Source organism: Microtus oregoni, unplaced genomic scaffold, assembly GCF_018167655.1.
Source record: "Microtus oregoni isolate MIOR12 unplaced genomic scaffold, Mior012 000013F_ref0000133, whole genome shotgun sequence".
Classification (NCBI taxonomy): Eukaryota; Metazoa; Chordata; class Mammalia; order Rodentia; family Cricetidae; genus Microtus; species Microtus oregoni.
In genome coordinates this window covers 25480706-25506401 of record NW_024543072.1, presented here as the reverse complement: position 1 = coordinate 25506401, position 25696 = coordinate 25480706, and the positions used below count along the sequence as shown (strand labels likewise).

The 25696-nt window shown below is 48.6% G+C and overlaps 1 protein-coding gene across 2 annotated transcripts in view; it reads left to right on the top strand.

The window, feature by feature from the left end:
• Ptprg (protein tyrosine phosphatase receptor type G) overlaps positions 1-25696 on the top strand; it is a 676813-nt gene that overhangs the window by 589446 nt on the left and 61671 nt on the right. The window contains exons 13-14 of one of the 2 annotated variants that reach the window (XM_041662358.1): positions 12998-13130; positions 25549-25635. In XM_041662358.1, the coding sequence (XP_041518292.1) occupies positions 12998-13130; positions 25549-25635 (220 nt within the window). The remainder of the gene's footprint in view (positions 1-12997; positions 13131-25548; positions 25636-25696) is intronic. The other variant, XM_041662359.1, reaches the window with a different exon arrangement.

Below are 25696 nucleotides of genomic sequence, written 5' to 3'. Positions count from 1 at the left end.
GATTGTGTGTATCCCTGGCGTGTCTGTGCCTGCAACCACATCGACTTCTCTCCTCCTGTAAGGAGTATTCTCTTCGCTGGAGTAATTGCTTCCTTGTACTTATGTCTTTCCTTCAGAAGAACTCCACCCTAAACACCCAAGTGAAGAAAGTGGGTGCCGATTCTGAGACATTTGCCCATTTCTGTTCTAGTCCTGGGTGCTGGTGGTGGGGGTAGCCAAAAAAAAAAAAGTAAACCGCTTGCCTTGAAAGCCTGAAGTCTGAGCCCCCACACCCAGGTTGTAAGAGAAGCAAGGCATGGTGACATGCCCTTTCAACCCCTGCACTTGGGGTGCAGAACCAGAAAGATTCCTGGGGCTCAGTGGCCAGGTAGCCTAGCCTATTTTAAGAGTTCTGTGTCAGTGAGAAACACTATCTTTAAAAGCCAAGATAGATGGCACCCGAGGAACAAGGTCCGAGGTGGTTCTCAGATGTTCACGTTCACATGCAGATGACACACAGGCGTGTACATAGGGGGGCACACTCATTCACACTCATGCCTGTGCCCACACAGACATTCTTATTCCTTAGTCATGTATTAAAAACAAATACGTCTGTTTCTGGGTGGCCATCGTTCTGCCAGGCACTAGGCTGGATGTTCTGCCAGGGAAGCCCCTTGCCTGTGTCATGGAATAGACGGAAAGATGACTGACAGCAGCTGGCTAGAGCGCATTCCAGGGAGTTAGGTAGTGGCGACTTGGGAGAGCAAGCTGCTGAGATGGTTGTTTGTTTGTTTGTTTGCTTTTTCTGGCAAGCAAGGAAAGAAACTACCCACCTGAGATGTTTGATTGTCAAAGAGTAATAGAAGAGACAGTCACAATGTTGTGACTGATAGTTCTGGGGAGGATGGAGACCCACCTCAGGTGAGGGAAGAGGACATGTCCAGTCTGGGGAGTCCATGGTCCTAGCCCAAGCAACCCTCAGGCTGGCTGTCCTCCAGCGTGGCTCTGCAGACTACCCGTTCCTAGCTGGGGAAGCAGGCATGGCCGGTTCAGCCTCCACTTGCTGTACCACTGAAGGCAATGTTTTCCCTCGGTCACATGCTCAGATCGTGATGAGCCATCATGATGCCGGAGCCGTGGCACGAGGGGCTGTTCCTGTTGCAAGGGCTTCTCTTAATAAGAAACCCCTCGTGTTGCCAGACTGCAAGGCGTTTAGCAACAATGTTTTTTTCATTTAAGCTGTTGTGAAGTTATGAGTGCAAAGAAAAAAAAAAGGCAACTGGTAAATATTTATTTGCTTTTCCGCTTGTAAACATTAAAATTCATCTAAAGCTGAGATCTCGTATGTTAAGATACAACGTAGAATACATTTTCATGCTTTGAATTACTTTCCCCTTGAGGCTGCTGTGAACTAATCTCTTTCTAAGTAGGGGTCTCTCGTGGGTGTCGTTCAGCATGGGGCAGTTTGGCAGCGAGGCTACAGTGGCCTTGTATAGAAGAGGAGAGTGTGTGGCCATTGATGAGGCCGTCCTTGTGCGTTCCCTCTGAGAGGCTGCGGTGAACAAGTTGAATTTCTTACATTTAAAGACAGCAAAGAGTATAGAGTCCCTTCCCATTGTGTGCCAGGCTCTCGAGTAGGCATTAAAGTGAGACCAGTGATGGAGACGTCTCTTCTCCCAGGGGGTACATGCTCGTAGGAGAGGTATATTGAGGAGATCCCGGCAAACAAATGTGTTTAAACAGAGACCAGTGTGGGCAATCAGCCACTCACAGACACGTGGGAGAATATTCTAGGCAGCTGGAGTGGCAGGTCTAGGGATCCTAAACTGGGAATGAGCTTGGATGGGATGAGGTCCCTGTGGAGCAGGACCACAGAGAGGGAGCGGTGGTAGTAAGGATTGAGTCCAGACCCTGGGAGAGCCAAAGACATGAAGTTAGATTTTAATTGAAATGGCAAACCAGGGAGTCGATGCTAACAAGAGAAGCTGCTTGTGTGATTGACTTTTTTTTTCAAGAACACTTACTTATGCGCGGAAATGGTGGTGGCCATGTGTCCAGGTGGCTTGGGCCCGTGTGTTTCCTCTTTAAGACAAGGGATGGAGTTGAACTGAGTGGACTCAGCCTGTTTCTGAGAACATGTGTTTGAATTAGGAGCTGGTCATAGCTTGGGAAGCTGCAAGGCTGGGCTCCAAGACTGATTCTGGTAAGACGAAGTGAGAGCTAGACCTCAGACTCCAGGAAAGGGGAGAATGACGAGCGAACCCTGGGATCCCCAAACCCAGCTTCTGGCCCCTTCCATTCCAGCATCAGAAAAAATTTATAGTTTGGCAGAAATGGCTTTTGGCGTTAACTCAGTTCCGTAGCTCGACGCCCTCATTCAGTTGACCCTCAAGTGAGTTTGTGCCCAGTAGTGACCTTGTCTGCCAAGGGCAGGTCATGAGAAATTCCCCAGTCAGTGTAGAGATAGTGCTGATAGAGCTGCCTTTTTCTTTCTTTCTTTCTTTCTTTCTTTCTTTCTTTTTTTTTTGCAGGGGAGGAAGGAGAGGTTTGGAGACAGGGTCCTGGAACTTTCTCTGTAGACCAGGCTGGCTTCCAACACAGGTTCCCTTACCTCTGCCTCCTGAGTGTTGGAATTAAAGGTGTTTGTGCATCACCACTGCCCGGCTAAAGTTATTGGGACGCTCCAGCGGAGTTCATCCTGTCCGCTGTGCACGGACGATACGTGAATTTGTGGAAGTCACCTGTCCTGTTAGCGCTAAGGAGAGCTGCCAGCAGCCAGATGCCACATCACAGTGGGGGCTTTGAGGAGGAGGCGTGAGTGGGTCTATTTTGCAATCTGAATGAACATTAAAGAGCGGTTCCCCGCTATCTGAAGTTAAAATGACCTACGGGAGTTTGATAATGTAGCTAAATCGACAGGGTGCTTGTTTATCATGCAAAAATCCCCAGTTCTAACCCTCAGCACTGCATACAACGCTGTTGTAGCACATACCTGTAATCCCAGCATTGCATACATCCGGCATAGTAGCACATACCTGTAATCCCAGCACTGCATACAGCTGCTATGGTAGCACATACCTGTAATCCCAGCATTGCATACATCTGCTATGATAGCACATACCTGTAATCCCTGCACTGCATACATCAACATGGTAGCACATACCTGTAGTCCCAGCACTGCATACATCTGCTATGATAGCACATACCTGTAATCCCAGCATTGCATACATCCGGCATAGTAGCACATACCTGTAGTCCCAGCACTGCATACATCTGCTATGGTAGCACATACCTGTAATCCCAGCATTGCATACATCCGGCATAGTAGCACATACCTGTAGTCCCAGCACTGCATACATCTGCTATGGTAGCTCATACCTGTAATCCCAGCATTGCATACATCCGGCATAGTAGCACATACCTGTAGTCCCAGCACTGCATACATCTGCTATGGTAGCACATACCTGTAATCCCAGCATTGCATACATCCGGCATAGTAGCACATACCTGTAGTCCCAGCACTGCATACATCTGCTATGGTAGCTCATACCTGTAATCCCAGCATTGCATACATCCGGCATAGTAGCACATACCTGTAATCCCAGCATTGCATACATCCGGCATAGTAGCACATACCTGTAGTCCCAGCACTGCATACATTGACATGGTAGCACATACCTGTAATCCCCGTACTGTGTACATCAACATGGTAGCACATACCTGTAATCCCCGCACTGCATACATTTGCTATGGTAGCACATACCTGTAATCCCAGCACTCAGAGGGCCAGACAAGAAGATCTGAAGTTCAAGGCCAGTCTGGGATACGTGAGACTGTTCAGGAACACTCCTCTGCCCTGTCATCTTTGTAGTCAGAACAGCAAGGCTCATTTCTCCCTAAAACCACAGCTCATGTTCTGAATTTCTGCGGATTCAAATTTGAAAGTGGTTCTGGGTTGAAATCATGAATTGGCAAACCTTGAGGAGGAAAAAAAACACCAAGTAGTAAATAGTGTTCATAGGCCACAGGTCTCAGCTCTCTGGTTCTGCCTTACAGCACACAGCTATGAACAGGATAGCAGTGAGTGACTGTGACTGCCAGACAGTTCCGTCACTAAAAACAGGTGTGGGGGGGGGCTGATTTGGCTCACACTCTGACCTTCTCCAGCCTCTGGTATAAAATAAAAAAAAATAGTGTATGTCTGTTGTTTAATGAAGGATTTGAATAACCAGATGAGGAGCCAGCAAAGTGTGTAGTGTGTAGTGTCCATGATCTTATGTCGTCTCCACCCGTCCTGCCTTGTCCCCCATCTGCTCTTCCAGCTTGGGTTTGGTTTTGTTCTAAGTGAAATAACCATCCTCTATGTGTGAGTGGCGATTGATCTGAGAGACTTTGGGTATATGTTTGTTTGTTCCACAGTTAAGTTTTCTTCCCATGAAGTAAAAAAGTCCTCGAGTCAATCTTCAGTATCTTTGAAAACTCAGTGCCCACAGTTAGCAGAGTATGTTGCACGTCAGCCAGTATCCCCAAAAGGCTCGCTTAGATTCCTTCCATGATGCTGACATCGCGACCTCGCTGAAATCCTTCTGTGGAAGTAGTGGCATTTCAATGAGAGGAAAGGGCCAGCTCTCACACATCACAGAGTGTTGAATGCAGTAGCCAGCTCTAGAGTACCTACTGTTTCTCAGGATGGCGGTCTCGGCTCCCACCGTTGCCATTGGAAACTCCCTCTGAGTCAGAAATCCTAGTTTTTGTGGAGTACCCCACTTTTTAAATTGTAAAAACAATTTGCTTTGGCATGTTCCAAACTAAATGTGTCCCTGGGCCAGGTAGGAATGCCCCGCATTTATCCACGACTAGAATGGTGGCTGCTGTCCTTGGGCGCTGTAGTGGCTGTGGTCTTGGGGTCTAGAGGGGTGTGTGTGTGTGTGTGTGTGTGTGTGTGTGTGTGTCCTTCAAACCTTTTCCTAGCATTCTGTAGCCCCCAGGCCTCCTAAGGATCAGTGCTGCATGGACATCTAGCCCGTGAGTCCTCATTTTAGGAACATAAACTACAAGGTGGAGGCAGATTTGAAGTCAGCCGACATAGTTCCTGGGCAGTGTGTCCAGTATAAATATCTCAGAGTGCATGCCACCTGCAAGCTCCTTATTCAGGGCAACACTTGTCAGAGTTTGCCTCCTTAGGTGAGTGACGCAACGTTTTTCAAATCACACCCTGCTTAGACTCTCCTTACTGCCTCTTCACATCTGTCTCAAGTGGAGTGCTGAAGATGATGGTCTGGGTCGGGGTAGCAAATGACAAACTTCAGGAAACATCGGATGTGGCCTGGTGTTAGGTGACCCATGACAGGAACGCTGAAGAGAGACATAGGCGCTTCCTGCCTGGCTGCTCCGCTTTAAGATGAGCCACAGTGGAGGATGCTGACACCCAGACACGTCGCTCCTTTGAAGAAGTGTAGAAAACCTTCAGTTCTAAGGGACCCAATGTTATAAAGCTAGTTACTGAAACAACACCTTGGGTTCGCACTTGCTCCTTCTGCTGAGAGCACTTGCCTGTCACTTATCCTAAGACACTCCCTTGAGGGCTTTGCTGTCATGATTACCACCAAGGTTTGGAAGGGTAAAGGAACATGTCCAGGGCCCAAGATGGGCTTTGTTGATCCGAGGTGCATGGAGTCTTCTCCGTCATGTTCCAGGGCTCCTGTGGACTCTGGTGCTAGTTCCCGGATTGCAGGAGGAGTAGACATAAACATCATAAAGAGCCTTCGTCTGAAGCTGCCCGTTTTCCATTCTGAGCAGAAGGTCTCACTCAGGTGTTCTGCCCCTCCCTGCAGGGCCATGGAAACTGTTGGGGTTGTCATGACAGGGAGCGTTCCTAGGAACTATTAGGAAAGGGCCAGGGAATAGCGCACACAGTGCCCCGCAGCAAGCGAATATCTGGCCCACAGTGTCAACATGTCAAAGTTGACAGACCTGACTTGTGGTGTTCATATCAAGTTTCCCTGAAGGAAGCTTACTTAGGGAGGAGGCAGGAGAGTCACTGATCTAAAGGCAGAAAGCCGGTAACATGGCTCAGGCACCAACAGTGCCTGCTATACCTCCAGTTCCATCCCCAGAACACAAGTAGAAGAAAACCAACTTCTACAAGTTGTCCTTTGACCTTCACGCTTACCCGTGAGTGCACATGCACTCTGTGCAAGCACACGTACATACACATGCATGCACACACGCACCATAAGTGTAATATTTTCAAAACATTAGTCTCAGAGCAAGCTCTCCAGACTAAAGAAGTCAGGAATATAGTACTGAATTCTTTGTAGGTTAGGACCTATGAGTGCACTGCATTTAAAATGCATGACAGAAAACACTTTGGAGATGCCACAAGCAGTCTTAATCAAGGCTAGCAAGACTGGCCACTGGTCTGCTTCCTTCTGTGAGCTATAGTCTGTGCGTCTCTGCCGTCTTCCTGAGTGTCGTGATAAGAACCAGCTCTCTGTTGCAGGGTACAGAATGCCAAACACGGTTTAGTTTCCTCTCAGAGAAGTGTTGGTTCCTCAAAATTTGCTCTTCTCCATACTCCATGTGATCTTTGAACTAGGAAAGTGTGTGTAGCTCTTCATGTGAAAAACCAGACCCTAAGAAGGAGGTTGGAGTCAGGAACTGGGGTGGGAGTAGGGGCAGGATGTTTGATGTAAGGTTGTATACAGCTTCTGCCTGCACCCAGCTTCAGGACCGCATGGTGGTCCTGGTGACCTCCCTTCGTCTTTGATGGGTATTCCAGTTGCTTCCATGTCTTGGCTATTGTGTAAACAGTGTGGCTATAATGCACACGATGGCTCGAGCGTCCCTGGTCGCAATCTAGTGGGTCAGGACTAGCTCTAATTGTGAGGCTTTGAGTCAGATCGGGAACGATTAAACACCCTGGACATTCCAAGCGCTCCCGGAGCTGACAGTTCATCCTTCGATTGTCGAGGTCTGGTACAGCAGGCCTATGTGGAGTGGGGAGGGATCTTTGTTCATGAAAACTCTGGGCGTGGGTACAAGTAGAGACAAATGGTACTCTAGTGTGGTTTACACATGCCACTGGGTCACAGAGCCAGGCCCTGTTAAGGCAGACTACGTGGGCATGTGCACATGGCGTGTGCTTCAAACGGATGAGCAGCTGGGTCTCTGGAACAGTAATGAAAATAACCTCAGGGTTACCAGGAAGATAACCTGGAAGATAAAGACAAGTCTCATGGGCTTGTAAAAGGCGTTACTGTTTCACAGTATTTTAAATAATAATACATTAGTAAAAGTGTGGAGAAATGGGAACTGGTTTTAACACTCTTCGAAGGAAGATAAATAGACAATTGTTAGGAGAAACAGTAGAGATTGTTGTTTGAAAAATTGGACCTAGAATGACCATAAAACTTGGTAATCCCAGTTCCCAGAAGCAGCTTGAGGAGGCATCTGCACGTGTGGGTTTTAACCCCATTGGTCACAGGACAGACAGCCGACCTATAGAAGCAACTGGGATGTGCATCAATGAAGGAAAAAGGAGGGAAGGAAGGAAATGCAACATTGCCTAGCCTTGGAAAGGAAACCCAAATGGTGGGGGTAGGGGGCAGGAGGGAGCCAGAGAAAACCCTGCCCCACACATACCCTGGATAAGCCTTGGATACTTTATGCTAAGTGAAATAAGCTGTCACTAATACAGCTCCTATGTGGGTGCTATGGAAGATCCCAGACCTGCCAATTCTATGTGGAACAGAGGCTGGAGAGCAGGATAGAAGGTTGTGACTCACCAAGTACCGTTTCCTCTTTGTAAAATCAAAATGTTGGGGAGACAAGCTTCCCTACAGTGTTGACATGTAGCCCTACTTATATACTTATATATACTTAGAAATGCTTAAGATGGTAAATTTTACATTATGTATGTACACACACACTCACTCACTTACACACACGCACACCAGCCGCAGCCACCTTCCTTCACAATGGGTGGTGTTTAATGAGGGTGTCGCTCAGAACAGCTATAGCAAAGTCACCCATGACGAGAGCAGGCTGTATGTTGTTGACGGTGCAAACTCCTCTTCCACGTCTCTCCCTGACAAAGGAACCCTTTTCTCCACCTGGACGGTGCCCTCAGGAGGAACCTGGTCCTAGTCGTAAGGGCACCGGAGTTCCTGACCGTGGCAGGAGCTGAGCCCTTCCTCGAGGCAGGAAGCCCTTCAGCTGGGTCCATCTGATGCTCTCCGCCTGCCGCGTGTAGAGTACATTGTGCTCGGTTTTTTATTTGCTTCTACTGGGATGCGAGCCAAGCCAGTAAAAGGCAAACAGCATTAATTCAGTGATGACATATGCCACTGAAAACTGTTTTTCTTTTCTTTTTTTGAATTTTTTTTTTTTAAACAGAACTAAGGCACTGTACTCAATTGCTGCTGGATGCAGGGATGAAGATGGAGAGGACGGGAGGTACTTGCACTTCCCCTGCCTCCCTTCTTCAGATGCCCAGAGCCAGTTAGCCAGTTGGTTCTGAAGCTAGTGCATCCACTGAGCCTGAGACTGCATCAGGCGGGATTAGTGGCGCTAGCCGCTAGTGTCCCTGGTCAAAAGCAGCTCTGTGGTCATGCAAGGTGAACACTCAACAGTTCCTGTCCTCGGAACAGCCCCACGCCTGCAATCACTCAGGTCCCTTCTGGAAACTCCTCAAAGAGTTTTGAACAAGCTGCCCCAGGATTTCATTTGCATTTGACTAGCGAATTATCCAGACATAATTTAGAGTCAGCTTTACCTAGGTAATCTGGGTAATCCCTGTTACCACCTGCTTTCCTCTGATAGAAGAAGGGCCCAGCTCTGAGGCTGCCAGTCATTTTACTCAAAGCGGCACACAAACCTGTCAGCTTGTAGCCAGCTCCAACCGATCGGAGGCCTAGGAGCTTGCGGTCAGATATACTGCCTCAGTTGAACCGAAAATGTATACAAGGGTCTTCGAGGCTTGCTTTCTGCAGTATAAGTTCTTTACCACCAGTCAGCTATGGTCCAGACAAAATGAAAGGGAATTCTAGAATTTGACAATTACAGATAGGCAGACCAGGCTGCCCTTAAAATCCCAGAGCACTGTTGCCTTTGCCTCCCACATGCTGGAAGGAAAGGCAGGCACTACCATGCCCTGCGGTTATGAGAATCTTGAAGAAATGTCACACTGTCTTAACTCCGTGCTGCCTGGAGAGGGCATCCTCTCTGCGTCCTGACTGTAGTCACACCTAACACGTGCACTAGCTGCTTAGTTAGCAGATTGACACTGTCCATTGCCATGGTTCACATTTTCAAAACTAAGAAATGAGAACATTGTTTAAAAATAAGAAAAAGCTGTCATCCAGGATGTTCTAATTGTCCTGTTTTACTGTTATTCATACCTTACTCTGATCCACGAGTTAGACTTCATCATAAACTTTATGTGTAGGAAAATCACAGCATAGATAAGCGTGTACTGTGTGTGTGTCCTCAGGCAGCCACTGGGGGCCTGAACAGATTGTGATTCCTTGTCTCCAGAGGCACGCAGAAGGTTTGGGGGACCAAGTTAACAGCCTGTGTGGGATGCTGTGTGTTCTTGGTAGCTCCTAGCAACTCATTCTTCCGCTAGAATCACAGATCAAGTCAACACCTGGACAACTGTCTTTCTGGAGTAGAAAGAAAGTGATTGGTCTCCCCTGGAGGCCACCCTTGAGGCTCCAGTATTTAACTGGTGACTTGTGATAGGCAGACTGTTCGACCCGTGTACTTCTGAAGTGCCGAGTGACCACACACTCAGGGAGGAGTCAGATTCAGCAACCATCCAGGGAGTGTTCATTCCCAGTCCCTTAGGGGCTGAGGAAGAGCTCAGTGATGGGACTGTTGAGGGGATGCTCATAGTACACATGGTAGGGAGTGATGGTCCCAGTGATCTTAGGAGGGATGAAGTGATGGGGACAGGCACAACAGCCAGTGATAGCCAGGAGAAACACCAGGCAGCATTCTAAACGTTGTGTGTGTTCTTACTCCACAACGCAGGGGCCAGTATTATCACCTCCTTTTACAGAGGGGGAAACTGAGTCATTGAGAACTAAATAAGACTAATTATTAACAGTAGCTCACTTGTCCAGGGTTGCACACAGACAGAGACGGTAGACGGTCTGTACATTTGCCTGGCATTGGAACACTTCTGGGCATTCTACACACGTCTTCTGAATGAGTATCTCTGTGTTAGTCAAGGTTCTCTGAAGACACGGGACTGTCAGGACGAATCTATGTATGTAAAAACTGGATCTAGTAGAGCGGCTTGCAGGTTATGGTCTGAATTATCCCACCGTGGCTGTCTCCTTACGGAAAGTCCGCAAGGCTGAATGACTCAGCTGGTCTTCAGTGTATACTGGGGTCCCGAAGGAGTAGGCTCTAATGCCGGTTAAGAGATGAACTTGCTGGCGAGGGAGAGGACAAACAGGCAAAGAGCAAGCGCTCCCCCCCCCCCCCCCGCCTTGTCTGCCACCAGAAGGTGTGTCCCAGATTTAAGGTGGATCTTTCCACCTCAGACGATCCAGATAAAAGGCGGATCGTCCCACTTGAAATGTGGGTCTCAGTCAGGTAGACATGGCTACAGTTCAGCAGGGCTGGCTGGTTGGGCACTCTCCCTATACTCTCTGGGCAGAAACCCAGGGTTCAGGAGAGGAACAGATTGTGTGGATTTTCACAGGAAATGGCATCCCCTTCCAGGCCGTTGATGGACAAGAGAAGACAGTGCCGTAAAGTTGGCAGCGAGGCTGACTGTCTCGCATCCCATTTTGGAATCTAGTCCAGCACCGTGTTAGGTGTTTTAAAGAAAGCCCCGCCACAGGCAAGGATTGAAATCAAGAGGTGTTGGAATGCAAGTGTCTGCCGACTGAGGTCTCCTGTATGACAGACACTGCCTTAGGGGACAGTGTCACACAGCACCACACAATGCTAGGAAGAAGTGGCTCAGCCCAGCTCTACCAAAGCTGGCTGCGAATTCGAGGACTTACCTGTCAGACATTGAAGAGCCTCTCGTCACCACCCTGTGCGGCCGTGGGCCTCTGTGAAGACCGGGTACAAACCTGGGTCGTCTTGGGAAGGCTGAGGAAGGGGTGGACAGAAACACCAACATAGACCCACACTCAGTTTCAGGGACAGCTAGTGTGCCACCGATCCTCACAGCCACCGCTACTCCTGTGTCCGCCCTAAAGCCAAGAAAATTCTAGAGTGGTCTTGCAGGTTTTAGAATGGCAGCAATACCAGTGACTATTGAGAACTGATTATTGGGGGGACCACAGGCAAGAATCCACAAAAGGCTCTGAGCACCCCCAGTTCCTGAGGGCCTCCCAGGGTAAAAGCAGAGCTGAAGGGTCATGTGGCCTCTGCGGCCAGCCGTCCTGACTCTCCTCCTGTTAGCAGGACCTCCGGGTCTTTGAGATGCCCCCACCAGCAGCCGGATAATTGTCTGGCTGAACTGACCTCTGTTGGAACCCTGCCGAATTATTCTCATTTGTTCCCCTGGCTCCTCCGAGGTCGCTGCTTTGCACTTAAGGCAGTGTGTGGGGCGTGAAGGTGAGAAGGTCTGCCTTGTACTGTGAGGACTAAAGTCTCTGACCTTCACTCAGCCTCGGAGACCCCAGTTGATTGACTTCTACTTTTCCATCCTCGTCCCCCCATATTTACGCTCCCCCAATCACATGGCCTCTGTTCCAAGTACACTCGCCTGGCTAACTTCTCTTCACCCTGTAGTTCTTGCTCTGAACCTCACTCCCCTGGGACGGTGTGAGAACTGGCCTGATCCCTTGTACTTCCTTCCCCTGGCACCATGGTAGCGGTGCTGTGATCAACTCTTCAGAGGTTGACCTCCTAACTGGTCCTCCCGCCAAAGGCTGCTTGTAGGTGAGCCTGCATTGCCACCCTGCCCTCTGGAAGTGTGTCTTCAGGGAAGTGGCGGATCCAGAAGGCATTGCAGAACACTGAGAGGCTTCCAGAGGCTTGAATCAGTCAGGGTTGCTGCCTGTCTGTCCTTTCTTCAGTGAGCTGGGGAGCACCTGGGAAGCCCCTGCTTCAGGAGCCTAAAACTAAACACGGAGGTAATGCAACAAAATGCATTGGATCACACAGGAGCACACCTCGAGGCCAGGAGTCTTGCCTCTTTAAATATCTGCTCCCAAGGCCTATTTTCTCTTCTTTGCTTGACCCATCTCCCCTCCCTGGAAACACAGCTTGATTAGCCCTGCATTTAGTTCATGTTGCCAAGGGATACTTCTGGGCTGGCAGTGTCCTGGCCTCTTTTTTTTTTTTTTTTTTTTTTTTTGCCAAGCAGGTGGGATACTTGCTGTTCCAAAGACAGCTGTTGGGCAGCCCTGGAGTGTTGGGTCTTTCCTCAGAGGTCAGTGTTAATCCTGTCGCTGGCTGCTTCTGTGTGTCTGGGCTGCTCTGGGCTGTATCTCTGTCTCACTCGTATCCCTAGGCCTTCCCTGGCATCTGCCCCATAGCTCAGGGGAGACACGGCTGTCTTTCTAAGGGTTCTAAAGATAGCAGATGCTGGAAGAAAGAACTGCTGGGTAAGAGCTATTGGGTGTCCAGGGAGAACAACCCTTGTTGCAGGTTTGCCACGTAGTTTAGAGGCAGGAGTGTGTGTGCTGTGATCTGGGGGAAACTGATTCCTTATCCTCTCTTGTCTTCCTTTCTGAGCCCCGAGTGCTATTTCCAAGTGAACCCAAAGTTCCCTCTGTGCGGAGAGCGTCCTAGGAGTGAAGCTGAAGTCTGTCTTCTACAGAGCTCTCCTAACACATCCCCTTTAACCTCACAAGCAGATCAATCCTACAGGCCACTAAAGAATACCCCACCTGCAGAAGAGTGACTTAGGACAGCCATCTGCCCTTCTTGCCCTGCAGTGGCTCAGAGTGGCAAGGGCTCGGCTCTCCCTGGAACAGAGCTCAGCATCATGCCTTGCCTGCTGGCCTGTCACATCTGTCCCCTGACTGGCTTATTTCTCTCGCAGCTGAGAAGAACACCTCCGGAATGATAAGCCGCCCCTCCCCGGGGAGGATGGAGTGGATCATCCCCCTGATTGTGGTCTCAGCTTTGACCTTCGTGTGCCTGGTCCTTCTCATCGCTGTGCTTGTGTACTGGAGGTGAGTGAGCAGGGGGCTGCCAGGTATTGAGGTACTGGAGGTGAGTGAGCAGGGGGCTGCCAGGTATTGAGGTACTGGAGGTGAGTGAGCAGGGGGCAGTCAGGTATTGACCCCTGGGGAGTTAAACATGGGGCCTCTGTCTTCAGAGCGCTGAAGCAGTGAGCATTTGCGAGTCTTGTGTCTCTGACCTGGAGACTTTTTTTATTTTGGTCTCGGGACGATGGCACAGGCCAGCACTGCATCCGAGGTCTAAGCATTTGTGGTAAACTCCACCGGAGAACCTGGGAGATCTCTACTCACACCCCAGCTCTACTCCCCGCTGGGTGCAGGTCCCTTTTCTGTTTTGAATTTTAGTTGTCCACACCTACAGAAGGAGCGGGCAGGTTCCACAGGCTTCCAGCCTCTCTCAGGCCGTGCCTTCACCTTGCAGTGTTTTCTCAGGACATTAAGTAGCTTTTGTCTTTAAAGTATTTCGTAGCCTTTTGGTGAGAAGGAAATTGGGTGAGGGCAAGCAGTTCCTAGGTCGTGTGGCATTAGGTGTTGGGGAGGTAAGCTTGTCAGCTTGTGGCCAGCCTTTTGTTGTTACTGCTCTAGAGAGCTCTCACTGTGTCCCCCAAGGAGCCAGCTTGGAGCCTTCTCAGAGTTTCCAGCTAGATTCTCAGCTCCTTCAGCGGAACAAGTCAGCTAAACTAGACTGCGGGCCAGGTGGCCTTCATCACTGGTGAACAGGGTTTAGTGGTGCGCTCCTTAGTTCTTCTCAACTTGACCCAAGCTAGGCGAGTCACCTGGGAAGAAGGAGCCTCAGGTGAGGCGTTGCCTCCATTAGACTGGCCTGTTGGTATGTTGAGGGGGGGGCATTTTTTTTTTATTGCTAATTGATGTCGATGGGCCTGGCCCACCATGCCATCTCTGAGCAGACGGACCTGGCTGTAGAAGAGGAATAGCTGAGAAAAAAGCCAGGGTGGGAAAAGGTGGGTAAGCCGATGCTCAGCTGTCCTCCCTGGTTCCCACCTTTGCTCAGCTTTAGTTCCCGCCCTCATTTCCCTCCGTGATGCCTCCAGTAGAGATATTCAGTAAATCAAGCAAACCCTCCCACCCACCAAGTTGCTTTCGGTCATGGTGATCTTCACAGCCATCGAAAGCAAACTAGGGCACCAGCGTAATGGTTCATTTTGATCACCCACTTGGTTGTATTAAATGCTTAGGAAAGATCCACCCTGAAAGTGGGCAGTACTACCTGAGGGGCTGGCATCTAGCCTGAACACAGAGAGGGGGAGGAGAAAGCTGTCAGAGTGCTCGAATTCCCTTCTCTACTGATTGGTGGAGAGGAAGTCGCTTTATGGCCCTGCTACCACATCTTCCCTGCAGTGAAAGACCACACTCAAACTGAGAGCCCAAATAATCCTTCCTTCCCAAAGCTGAGTCTGGTCTTGTTGCTCATGGCAACCAGGAAGGGAGCAAAAGAGCCCATGGCCCCAGGTATAGCTCAGTTCTTCCTCATCTTCTTCTCCTCAGTTCTCTTATGTTTGAGTCACAGCATCTTGTTGAGACAAAGCAACAGCGTCAGTCAGTGGCTCAGCCCTTGTGGCCTTCAAGCAGTAGCTAGCATCAGTGGCTTAACCTTTGTGGACTTAAAGCAATAGCAAGAATCAGTGTCTCAGCCCTTGTGGCCTTAAAACAGCAGTGAGAATCAGTGGTTCAACCCTTGGGGCCTTAAAGCAATAGCGAGTATCAGTGTCTTAACCTTTGTGAACTTAAAGGAGTCTCAAGAATCAGTGGTTCAACCCTTGTGGCCTTCTGCTGTGGTGGAGACAGGCAAGAAAGCAACCTCTAAGATATTCCTCAGAGAATTCCATGTATGAGCTGGAGAAAACTACCTCTGGGAAGAGGCCAGGTCATCCTGGGACCTAGAGTTGCGCATTCTGAATGCTTGGAGGGACTATGAACATCCTGATTGGGGCGGTCATCTGAGCAGAGACCTAAATGATGGGCTCCATCTTAGCCCAACCAATGCCCTTTCTAGCATAGATGGCAGCAAGTGGAAAAGCCACCCCCATGTTACAGAAATAACCAGTAAGTGGGTATGACGGTCGCATTGGAGTACTGGGGAATGTCAGAGGCAGGGCAGGGCAGGAAGGGTTGGGTCTAGACAGCCTTTTAGCCTTTGGGCCTTTTTTCATCCTGGTTTTTTAATACAGGGTTTCTCTGTGTAGCCCTGGCTTTCCTGGAACTCACTCTGTAGACCAGGCTGCACTCAGACTCAGAGATCCCCCGCCTCTGCCTTGTGGGTGCTGGGATTAAAGGTGTGTACCGCCACTGCCTTGCCTGGCCACTGCTGTGAGTGGGGATATCTAGGAAAGAGTGTTGTGGTCTTCCTTTAGAATTACTTGCTGCTGGGTTAAGCAGAGACAGTGAGGAAGAACATTCAGTGGCCAGGAAAGGCGTGCCAGGGACAGTTTGAGTTGAGCATCCATCACCACACGTGTGCTTGGAGGGAAGGCTCAGCAGAAAGTGAGGGCATATGGGTAGCTGTGTGCCCTCAGGTCTGTTCTCAACTGAGCAGGACAGGATACTTTTCTCTGGCTTCCCCAGGTATGTGACGATAACTCCCCACATGGGAACATGGCACAGTGGTTCTCAACCTTCCTAACACTGCCACCCTTTAATACAGCGCCCCGCGTTCCAGTGATTCCCCAACTATAACATTATGTCATTGCTTTTTCATAACCGTAATTTTGCTACTGTTATGACCATAATGTAAATATCCGGTATGCAGGAAATCTGATATGTGTTCTCCAAAGGGGTCATGGCCTGCAGGCTGAGACCTGCTGGAAAAGCTCTGCAGCTGCCACTCAGCTGACCATGTTCTCCAGTCCTGCCATGAAGAAGCATAAGGGGGCCGAGGCGGGTGAAGTTCTGAGTTCAAGGCCAGCCTATAGAGTGAGTTCCAGGATAGCCAGGACTACCCAGAAAAACCCCGTCTTGAAAAACCAGGAAAAGGCAGGAGCAGCAGTGTCTGGTGGAGCCGTGTAGGATGGGGCATACCTATAATTCTAGCATTTCGATTTTGAAGACAGAGGCAGGAGGATTGCAACTTCAGGGTCGGCTTGTACTGAGTAGCAATTTTGTGGCAGCCTGGGCTACATAGGAAGGGGGTAGGAGGGCACTTGTACTGGACAAGTCCTGGGAAGGAAAACCAAAACAGCTAGACTATCCCAGACTGTATTCTCTCACGGATCATGGAGACTGAGAGGGGCTGGGAGCAGAGCAGCAGGACAGGCACAAATAATCCGGTGTCTCCTGAGCACCCGGATTCCAAAAGAGCTTGGTCCATAGGATAGACAGCTCTAGGTCATCTACTGTCCTTGGCTTACTTTCCCTAAAGATTGAAACAACAACTGTTTATGTATCTGAAAAATTCGGTTAGTCCAAATGGAAAATAGATTAACAGTACATGCCAAAATATTGTTACTTTCCCCTAGCTTAAAGTGCACAAAAAATGGCTATAAAAGGAAAAAAAATCCTAACAGCAGGAAAAATGAAATTGAATTCATGCTAAGATGGGTCCATTGGCAAAGCATGAGAACAGCCTACAGGGGACAAGGGCCCTTTTTCTGCCCAGCTTTTTTCCTGTGGTTGATATGAAAGGAGCAGCACGAGGCGGCTCCCGTAGAGAACTGGCAAGCACCACAGAGACTCGTGTCCCCGTGGTGGTGTGGCTTTGAAGCTAGGGTAGCCGTGCATCTCTGCCTCTTCAGGCATGGAGACAGGATGGCTGAGGTGACTGACAAAGGGACTTGACGTAGGCAGAGCGGCGAGGCTCACCCAGACCTCCAGAATCACGTCCTCAGGTGGCAAGTTGTGCGCCCGCAGCGTCAGCCCACGGTGACAGCAACCTAACCCCAGGACCAGTATTTTGTAGCCAGGGTTCTAGCTTGAGTACCGTCGCCTGGCGCTGTTGACGCTGCAACTTAACCGTACATAAAAAAGTGTAACAATGAATCCCAGGGTCTCTGGATTCTCTGTTTCCTGTTGTACAGTTGAAGAGTGTAGTAATGTTCCCTAGGTCCACCTTGAGTGCCAGGCACTGTGCCAAACCCTTGGGCAGTAGCATCTTCTGTGGTTTATGCAGATCGGTGTGGAGGGTGGGAGGTCCTTTCCTTTCTTTGACCTGGGGGGAGAAAGGGGGCTGAAGTTTGTTGACTGGCTGCTGTGAGCCAGGCAAAGCCCAATATCATCAGAGCGCCCTTTGGTTGTAAATTGACAGGCAAATCAAATTCCCTTAAGCCCAAGGGGGGGGGGGGACTATTATTAATTCATTTCACTGAAAGTTTCAGGGGCATCAGGTGTGACCAATTTTGGAAGAATAAGGATGTGGCTAGCCGGTGTGGTTCTTTCTTCATGGGAGCCCTCTGACCTATGCTAGATGTTCATCCTTCCATCCCAACAGAAAGGGACTTTGTCATCTCACAGTTCCCGTGAGGCCCCCAAATGCTGTGTCTCATGTCTTACTTTGATCATCTGGCCATCTGCAGAATCTTCTGGTGGCTGAAGGATGGACTGTGCCCATTGTGCTTGGGTTTAGCGCTGGAGTCCAAAATTAGCCTTACCACTATTATCCTCAAAAATATGAGGTGAAAGCTGGCTGGAGGTAGTTTCTCAGGGGACTGCCCAGGCTTAGAAATGTGGCTGGTTTAGAAGGTTCAGCTAAGTATTCGGTTTATGCAATTATGAAGCCATCTCTGTCATTGCATGGGCATGGTCTTTTGTATGCAACTTCCTGCTGTTTATATAATGCTTATGGAGTTGGTACCATGCATTATCATGCATTGTGGTGTGCTTGGTGATTCAGTCACAAAGCCCTGTGGCCCTCAGCATTCATTAGAGTTGGGTGTGTGACATAATGAAGTATGGAGAATGTTCTAGAAGGCTAAGTGTGCATCGGGCTTCAGTGCAGCCCGGGAGGAAAGTCAGGTACAGGAGAAGCTCCCCAGGATGCTGACAGCTGAACGGCTAGGAACCAGAGGAGGAAGCTGAAGAGCAATAGGCCTGGAGAGGGAATAACCTCCAGCAAACAGATGCACTGACTGTCATGGGAGCAGATCGCAGGGACAGCAGAGGCACTGGAGGTACCACCATGCGAAGAATGGCCAAAAGACATGGGGGGGGGGGGCTGAAGGTGCAGGAGGCAGCACCCGAGAGAGGCAGTAACCCTATAGTGCTGAATTAGGAGCACAGGTCAAAGCCTGGATTTGAAGCCAGACCCCGTCAAAGCTGTAGCCCCTAGGAACAGTGCGCATGTATTCTTAGCAAAGGTTACTGTCCTTCCCAAAGGATGAAATTTGGTTCTGGGCAGCTGAAAAACTCTTGTATATAAAACTCGTGTGTGTGTGTGTGTGTGTGTGTGTGTGTGTGTGTGTGTGTGTCAGATGTATAAAAGCTATTTTGGGCTTGGAAATCGGAGGACTGACCATTTATAGTGGGAGCCTAGGGACATACTAGAGAGAGGTCAGTAAGAAGGACCACTTTCAATGAAGATTCATCGTCCAATGTCAGTCTCCTTACCTGTCGAGTCGTTAAGAAACATGTTCCTGAGTGCACATAGGCAGGCCCTATAGGCTGTGAGAAACGTCTGCCCCGTGTAGCAGATGGGGACCTAGTACATACGTGCCATGGTATTTTACCAGATCTGACATTAAGGAGAAATAGAAACATAATTTGGGGTCCTTGTATCCCTAAAAGTGTTTGGAAGTGATAAAATGAAATCTATAGATGGAAATAAATATCTTTTGCTTCAATAATTAACTGTGCAGCCGGGCGGTGGTGGCACACGCCTTTAATCCCAGCACTCGGGAGGCAAAGGCAGGCGGATCTCTGTGAGTTCGAGGCCAGCCTGGTCTACAATAGCTAGTTCCAGGACAGGAACCAAAAGCTACGGAGAAACCCTGTCTCGAAAAATCAAAAAAAAAAAAATAATTAACTGTGCATAGTTTCCAGTAATCTCATCATGGCATAAGACGGTGTTTGAAAAAAAGAAGTTAGGAATCTCCTTCTAGAGTTTATTCTTTGGAATGATCTCCTTATGCACAGTAGCCTAGAAATAGCTCAGTCATCAATTTAGAGCTAAGTATGGTATGAATGTAGGTTAACCAACTGAGCAGAACTCCTTTGAGCCAAAATGAAAGGGTGACTATAAAGTTAATAAAATTAGTTCGGGTGGTACTCCTCATGGGCCTAAAGGCAATTCCAGACAAGGGTGTCATGGAGTAGGAACAGAGTAAAGGCAGCCCCTGCACCCCCCCACACACACCCTCTGGAAAGAGCTTCAAAGCCTAGGGGCGTCCTTGCCTGCTCAGGGCTGGTTGGATTCTTGGAGTTTTATTAGTAGCTGCAGCAGCTGGTAGCCTACCAAAGAGAGGCATGTGTTCTTGTCACCCACATGAAGTTGGTCAGGGTCAGGTCCTCCTCCCTGGTGCCCCAACTTTCTGCAATTTGTGCATGAGAAATGAGAATCAACTTAGCCCCGAGGGACACCTGTATTTATGAAATACCACCATACGTGTCTTTGAGTAATCAGCCATTGACTCTGCCATACCAACATGTGTCTCCAAAAGCGACAACCTCATTACTTCAGATTTGCTCAAACAAACAAACAAAAATAATGGGCACAGACTTTAGAGAGATCTGAGATAGAGTTCCCCTGGGACTACTGAGGAGCCATGGGGGACTGTTGAGGAGCAAATGTGCCTGGTGATATAGATCTACAAAGGAAAATATACTTTGTAATACTGTAGCAGAGGCGTTGCAAATAGGATGCTACAGTTTGCTCTTGGAGCAAAGGAAAACCCCAAATCTGTAGCAGTCCAGAAAGTACAATGAAGGCAGAGAGACATGCATGCAGGGTGGTTGGGACAAAGGACAGGGTGACAGACCAGGACATAGAAAGGAAATCACCCGAGTTAATGCTCGGCTCCTTCAGGGAATGGCACCCAGTTGTGCGCATGAGAAATATAACAGATCTCACAATCTGTTTCAGTGGCTCAGAGCTTTTGCAAATGAGTCAGAACAACTTAAAAAAGTAAAAAAAATAAAATCAAGAGTTCTTGAAGATGCCGGAAAAGGAAAATGTGCCATTTTGGCCTTCCTATTCTAGATGGCAACAGCGCAGGCTTTGAATCGATAGCAAGGAAGCTCACTGCGAGAACTATGGGGCAAGCTGCTTATGTGGCATTAATACCCTGAAAATACATGAACAACATAGCTGCTGCCACTCAGAAGCGGGACCTTTCAGATGGTACCTTTTCGATTTGCATAATTTGAGGCGGATGCTAGGCGAGCCACCAGGTGCCTTGGTTCAAGTCACTTGTTGAGCATCCGTGCTGTGGTGCAGATTAGCTACCTGGAGCCGGGCATCAGTAAACACCAAGAATTGTGACTGTCTTGAAGGTGGGTTTTGTTTGTAAGTTGCTTTTGTGTTCCTTAATACCTGAATAGCACAGATTTTTTTAAATTAACTTTTTATTTTGTTTTGTTTTATTGCCTCCAGCCAAGTCATGGTATAAACCTTTAGTGTGTGGATCCTGGATTTGAACCCAGCCAACCTGACTTCATAACCCACCATTATATGTGCTACATGTGGGGGCGGTATTCATGCAGAGACCAGAGGAGGCCACCTGATGCTCGTTTTTATGATCAGAGACATGACCACTCTCTGAGCCTACAGCTGGCAAGCCCTGATGGTCCTCTGTTCCGCCCTAAATTAGCACTGTGGGGTTTAGAGTCAAGGGTATACCTTTATTCATGGGTGCTGGGATAGGAAACAGGCCCAACAAGTGTTCTTGCCCACTGATCCATCTATCTGGACCCCATGGGCCACCATCTTAACTGTTAGATTCTGTTGCCCCAGATCAGGGCATAGCATGCATGATAGGAACAATTTATGCCTTACGTAACTTGCTTTCAGTTATTCCTTATGTAGCTTGTTTTCATGTCTGCAGGTCATACAGACACTATGGGCATAGGAACTGTTTAGCTACTACTGTGTGAGTTTTGCACAGTAATGACCACGTGGCCTGGAGGCTTAGCTAGGAATCACCTTGGGTTCTGAATTTGCCATAATAAATTAGGTGGACGGTGTTTTTGAGAAACAGTTATATTTTCAGGTGTTCTGGGGACTCAGTAATGATGTTCACATTCAGTTACATCTCTGTGAGTTTGAGAATTTGATGTTGAATAATATCACCTACTTTGGCTTAGTCCCACTGATGAATGCAGTGATTAGTTTAGTATCTTACTGACCGTAATTCTAGCTTAGAAAGGGACTTTGCAGAACCACAAAGCAGCTTTACTTCAGATAGGCTCGCTAACTTCATGGATTCTGGGATTGCAGGGTGTGAGCTTTGTAAGCGGAAACTGTGGCCTCCGATCCCTAGTGGTACTAAAGTTGGATACTGAGAAGCCTTCTCTAATCTGGTAAATTCACATTCCCTCTTGATCATGTGACCGAGACCATAGGACCAAGTCGTTTGTAAACTTTGTGGCAAGTCCGCTCATGTCAGTGAGTGGTATCTGCAGGTAGAAAAAGGTGTTTGTTTGTTTGTTTGTTTTTAACTGAGTTTTATCTTTAGACCTTTGTACATGTTGGTGGCCTCCTCGTGAAGAATCCCGTTCATGAACATGAGTGAGTTTTGTTGCCGTTGCAGCATTTGTCTTCTGGATGTTCCGTGGGAGACAGAGTGGAGAGGATGCGAAAGGATCCTCATGGCACCTGTGTAGGGGATTTGTACAGGCGCAGCGGAGGCTCAGGCAGGCAGAGACACACGGCCAGAGAGCGTGGGCACATGAGAACAAGGCACGTGTGCTGGCTGCATGGCCAGTCACGTGCGCTTCTCTGGGAAGTGGGTCTTTCCTGCAGTTACACGGTAGTGACCATGGCAGGCAGAGGATCTGTGAGCAGGCACACTGCACCTGCCTCTCCGGCAGCCAGCACTTCTCAGCCGTTAGAGGTGGCTTTAGATGAGGGGGTTGCCTGCTCTCCTGGCAGAGTCATAAGGGAGGGGGTCTACTAAGAATTTGCTTTTTCTAAGTAGGTGGCTGAAGGGGGATCAAATACAAAACTGCTAATAGAAGCCACCAGTAATAGTTGAATGAAAGAAGGCACGTGTTACGTCTCTTTCGCTGTGAGGTGCTGGGGATTGAACTCAGGACCTTGTGCATGCCAGTTAAGTGCTCTGCCCACTGAGCCCAAACACGTTTTAAAGATCTTTTTTTGAGTTGCCTGGCTTAGCCTCGTTTGAACAAGTCCCCCGAGAACCTGGGACAGCAGGCGGGCTCTGCCATTCCCTACGTGCATGACACTTCTGATTCTACAGAGTCTGTGCAGTGGCCAGGGCCTCAGGCAGGAGATTATCCTCGCTCCATGAGGGGAAATGAGAGGGAACAGTTTCCGGAAAGGAACGGAAGACTGACCAGGATCACACACCTCACAGTGTTAGCTTCTCATAGCCAGGATTTTGTGTTGCTCAACTAAGACCTGTGTGATTGGGGTGCGTTTACTCCTCCGCATGTTGATACATACACTGGGGACTCCTCCAGGATCAGAATTCCTGCTTCGAAGAGAAATTCACAGCTTAGTAGAGGAAATGAATAATTAAATAACGTTTTCCACAAACCAGTGACCTATATCAACTGGTCCATTTTTTTAAACTCTTTTGTGCTATTTGAAAGTACTGGTTCATTCAAACCCCAGCAGGCTATCTCATAGAAAAACCAGCTACAGCGTTGTCACCTTTTTTGTGGTGGCATCAAGCTGGACCGAGCGAACCCTGCGGCTCCCTTATCATGGCCACTGCCAGGTGGCCACCAGCATCTGCTGTCCCTTCTCTTCCTGCCTGATTCCTGGATGCATTTGGGAGAACGGTGAGTTCTTTAAGAAACTTGACCATGACTAGGGTCCAGTGGAACGGCTTGAGAGCCAAGGACTTCTTGGAGAGAATACTTGAGCTGCGACAATGTAAAAAAAGCTGAGGGTAATTGCTCAGACAGAGGCGGCCTTGGAGATGCAGTCAGTGTGGCCATAGGTTTGTCCCTCAAATGACACGTCCCTCTTGGCAAGCCTTTTCTGGGTGGTTCTGCTTGCTCAAAACACTGGATTCCATCCTGGCTGTTCAGTATCCTCTTGTTCTGAGAAAATAATCAAAAGGTAGAAAACCCGAGCTTCAGTCATTTTTGATGGCTTTATGCAATCTTTTCTGCAAACAGATCATTCATTGGTGTTTGTATGTTTTTGTTTTTTTTTTTCTAAAAATTAACTACTGCTGGCTCAATTCATCTCCACCTAGAACTTCCCGATCTGACTGTATTTTAAGATTTTGAACCATGAAGAATAATTCTTACCATTCAGCTCTCCAGAGCCTGAAAATGTGTCAAACCTGTGGGGAGAGCTAATACACGTTTCATGGTGCCAAAATAAGGCTTGCCTTGGAGGGCTGGGATTATGATAACTCAGCGGTGTTAAACTGGCTTGTCCTGAGAATCTGAGAGGGATGTAGATGGGAACATTTTGAGGTCCCCAGGTGTTCCAGGAAGTGGGCACCTTTGTTTTTTTGTTTTGTTTTGTTTTTTTTCCTCCCAACTGTTCAGGGAAAGCTGAGTCACGTGGCAGCTAATGCCTCAGATCCCAGGCAACTTTTTGCTCAATAACTGTTTCCCAAATGGCTACTCAGGGGCCTTTCAGAATTCATGAGAGCTGTCAGTTGTTATAGTAACCGACCCCCTGCTGTCGAGTTGGCCCTGAGATGCCAGTCGGAGCTCTCTTGGAACAGGCTAACACACAGTCATTAGACAAAAGCAGGAGGGAAGCGCAGCTAAAGGTGGCCATTTAAACATGGTCCTTGATACTTCAGAGACAGCACAGGTTGCGCTGGCTGGTACAGTTTTAAACAGCTCGCTTTCGGGAGAGCTGAGTCTTAGGTGTTTGTTCTAGGCCGGGTGAGCCATTTTCTTCCAATCTCTCAGAATCCACTGCCCTTCCCTTCCACGTTTAAACCCTTGCGCTTGCTCGGGTTACCCCCTGGTTGTTGGGGGATATTAGTTACTGGCGTTTGCTTCTTCCCGAAGTGTTGTCAGCTTCTGGGTGGGAGTCTCGAGAGCCTGTGATGGTGCGTGAGGAAAAACTGCCGAGAGATAGCCGGCTGTGCTCCAACATTCCTGAAAGAGTAAAGCTGGCAGAATTCAGAGCAGGGCTAAGGGTTGAAAAAAAAAGTCTAAATATTGTAGGAAGCTGCAGACTTCAAGTTTTTATGAAAATTTGTGAAAACATTCCAACACACTCGTGGTTTCTTCAGATTAGTGTTCGCAGCCACACAGCTGACTCCTGATGTGTGGAGGACAGTCATTGTAGTGACAGAGTAGTTTCAACAGAGGGAGACAGGAAGTTCTGAACTGTGCATTTCCTCCCCCTCTCAACCTTGTCCCCAAGTTCTGCTTTCTGTAAAGGTTGGCTCCCTTGATAAGCACTTTGACCGCTTAGGCAGTCTAGTAATCACCAAAATCACTTATTAAAGTCTTTGTGAAAGGGAGAAGAGACACATCAACACTAAAAAGTCAAAGGTGTTCATTCCTAGAAGGGAGCGGCTGCCGAGAACCATCTGAGACCTGAGACGTGGAGCAGTGACCATGACTTTACATTGCTGTGTGTGAGTCAGGGCTCCCACCGAAGAGAAGCTTATGTATTAGGGTTCAGCTTCCTTGTTCTGTGGACGGAACTTAGAGTTATTTCAGTGTGACATCCTATAGCCCAGGTGGCTGGGGCCACTCCCATCCAATCAGCCACCTGCGAGCATTTGCATGGGTCAGAAAATGCATCCTGAACATGGCCAGCTTAGCATCCGGTCCTGAGCTTTTTAAATGTTTAAGAGACTCTTGCCAAGTACTGGTAGCTGTCTGCTGAGGTACGTTCTGTGTGAAACAGAAGTGACAGGGACACATGGGAAAAAGACGAAACCCTGCATCTGTCAAGTACAGAGAAATTGGTGGTGGAAGGCAGGCCACCCTGGGCAGTAGAGACCCAGCAAGTTGTGGAAGTTCTTCTGAGCTGTCTGCTTTGGGGACAGCAGAGATGAAGGACGGGCATCTGAATGAGGTCATAATGGTGACTCCCTGACCTTTTTCCGTATCCAGATAAAACCGCCTTCTGATATGTAAGTCATCACTTTGGAGAACCAACCTACCTGTGTTGCATCAGAGACTTCCCTGACACCGTAGCCATTTTTGCATGAGTGCCCCCTTTTGACAATGTTGTACATGATAGGTGGGTGTCCACTGTGTGAGTGGAGGGAGGGCATTTGTGAGGAACTCTGGGTGGCCAAGTCAACTACTGTCTTCTACACATGTTCTCTTTTGTTTTTTATCCATTTAGAGGGTGTAACAAAATAAAGTCCAAGGGCTTTCCCAGACGTTCCCGTGAAGTGCCTTCTTCTGGGGAGAGAGGAGAGAAGGGGAGCAGGTGAGGGCGGCCCGGCTTAATGGGGAGTCTCAATGGCTGGGACTGGCTTGCGGAACTTCTG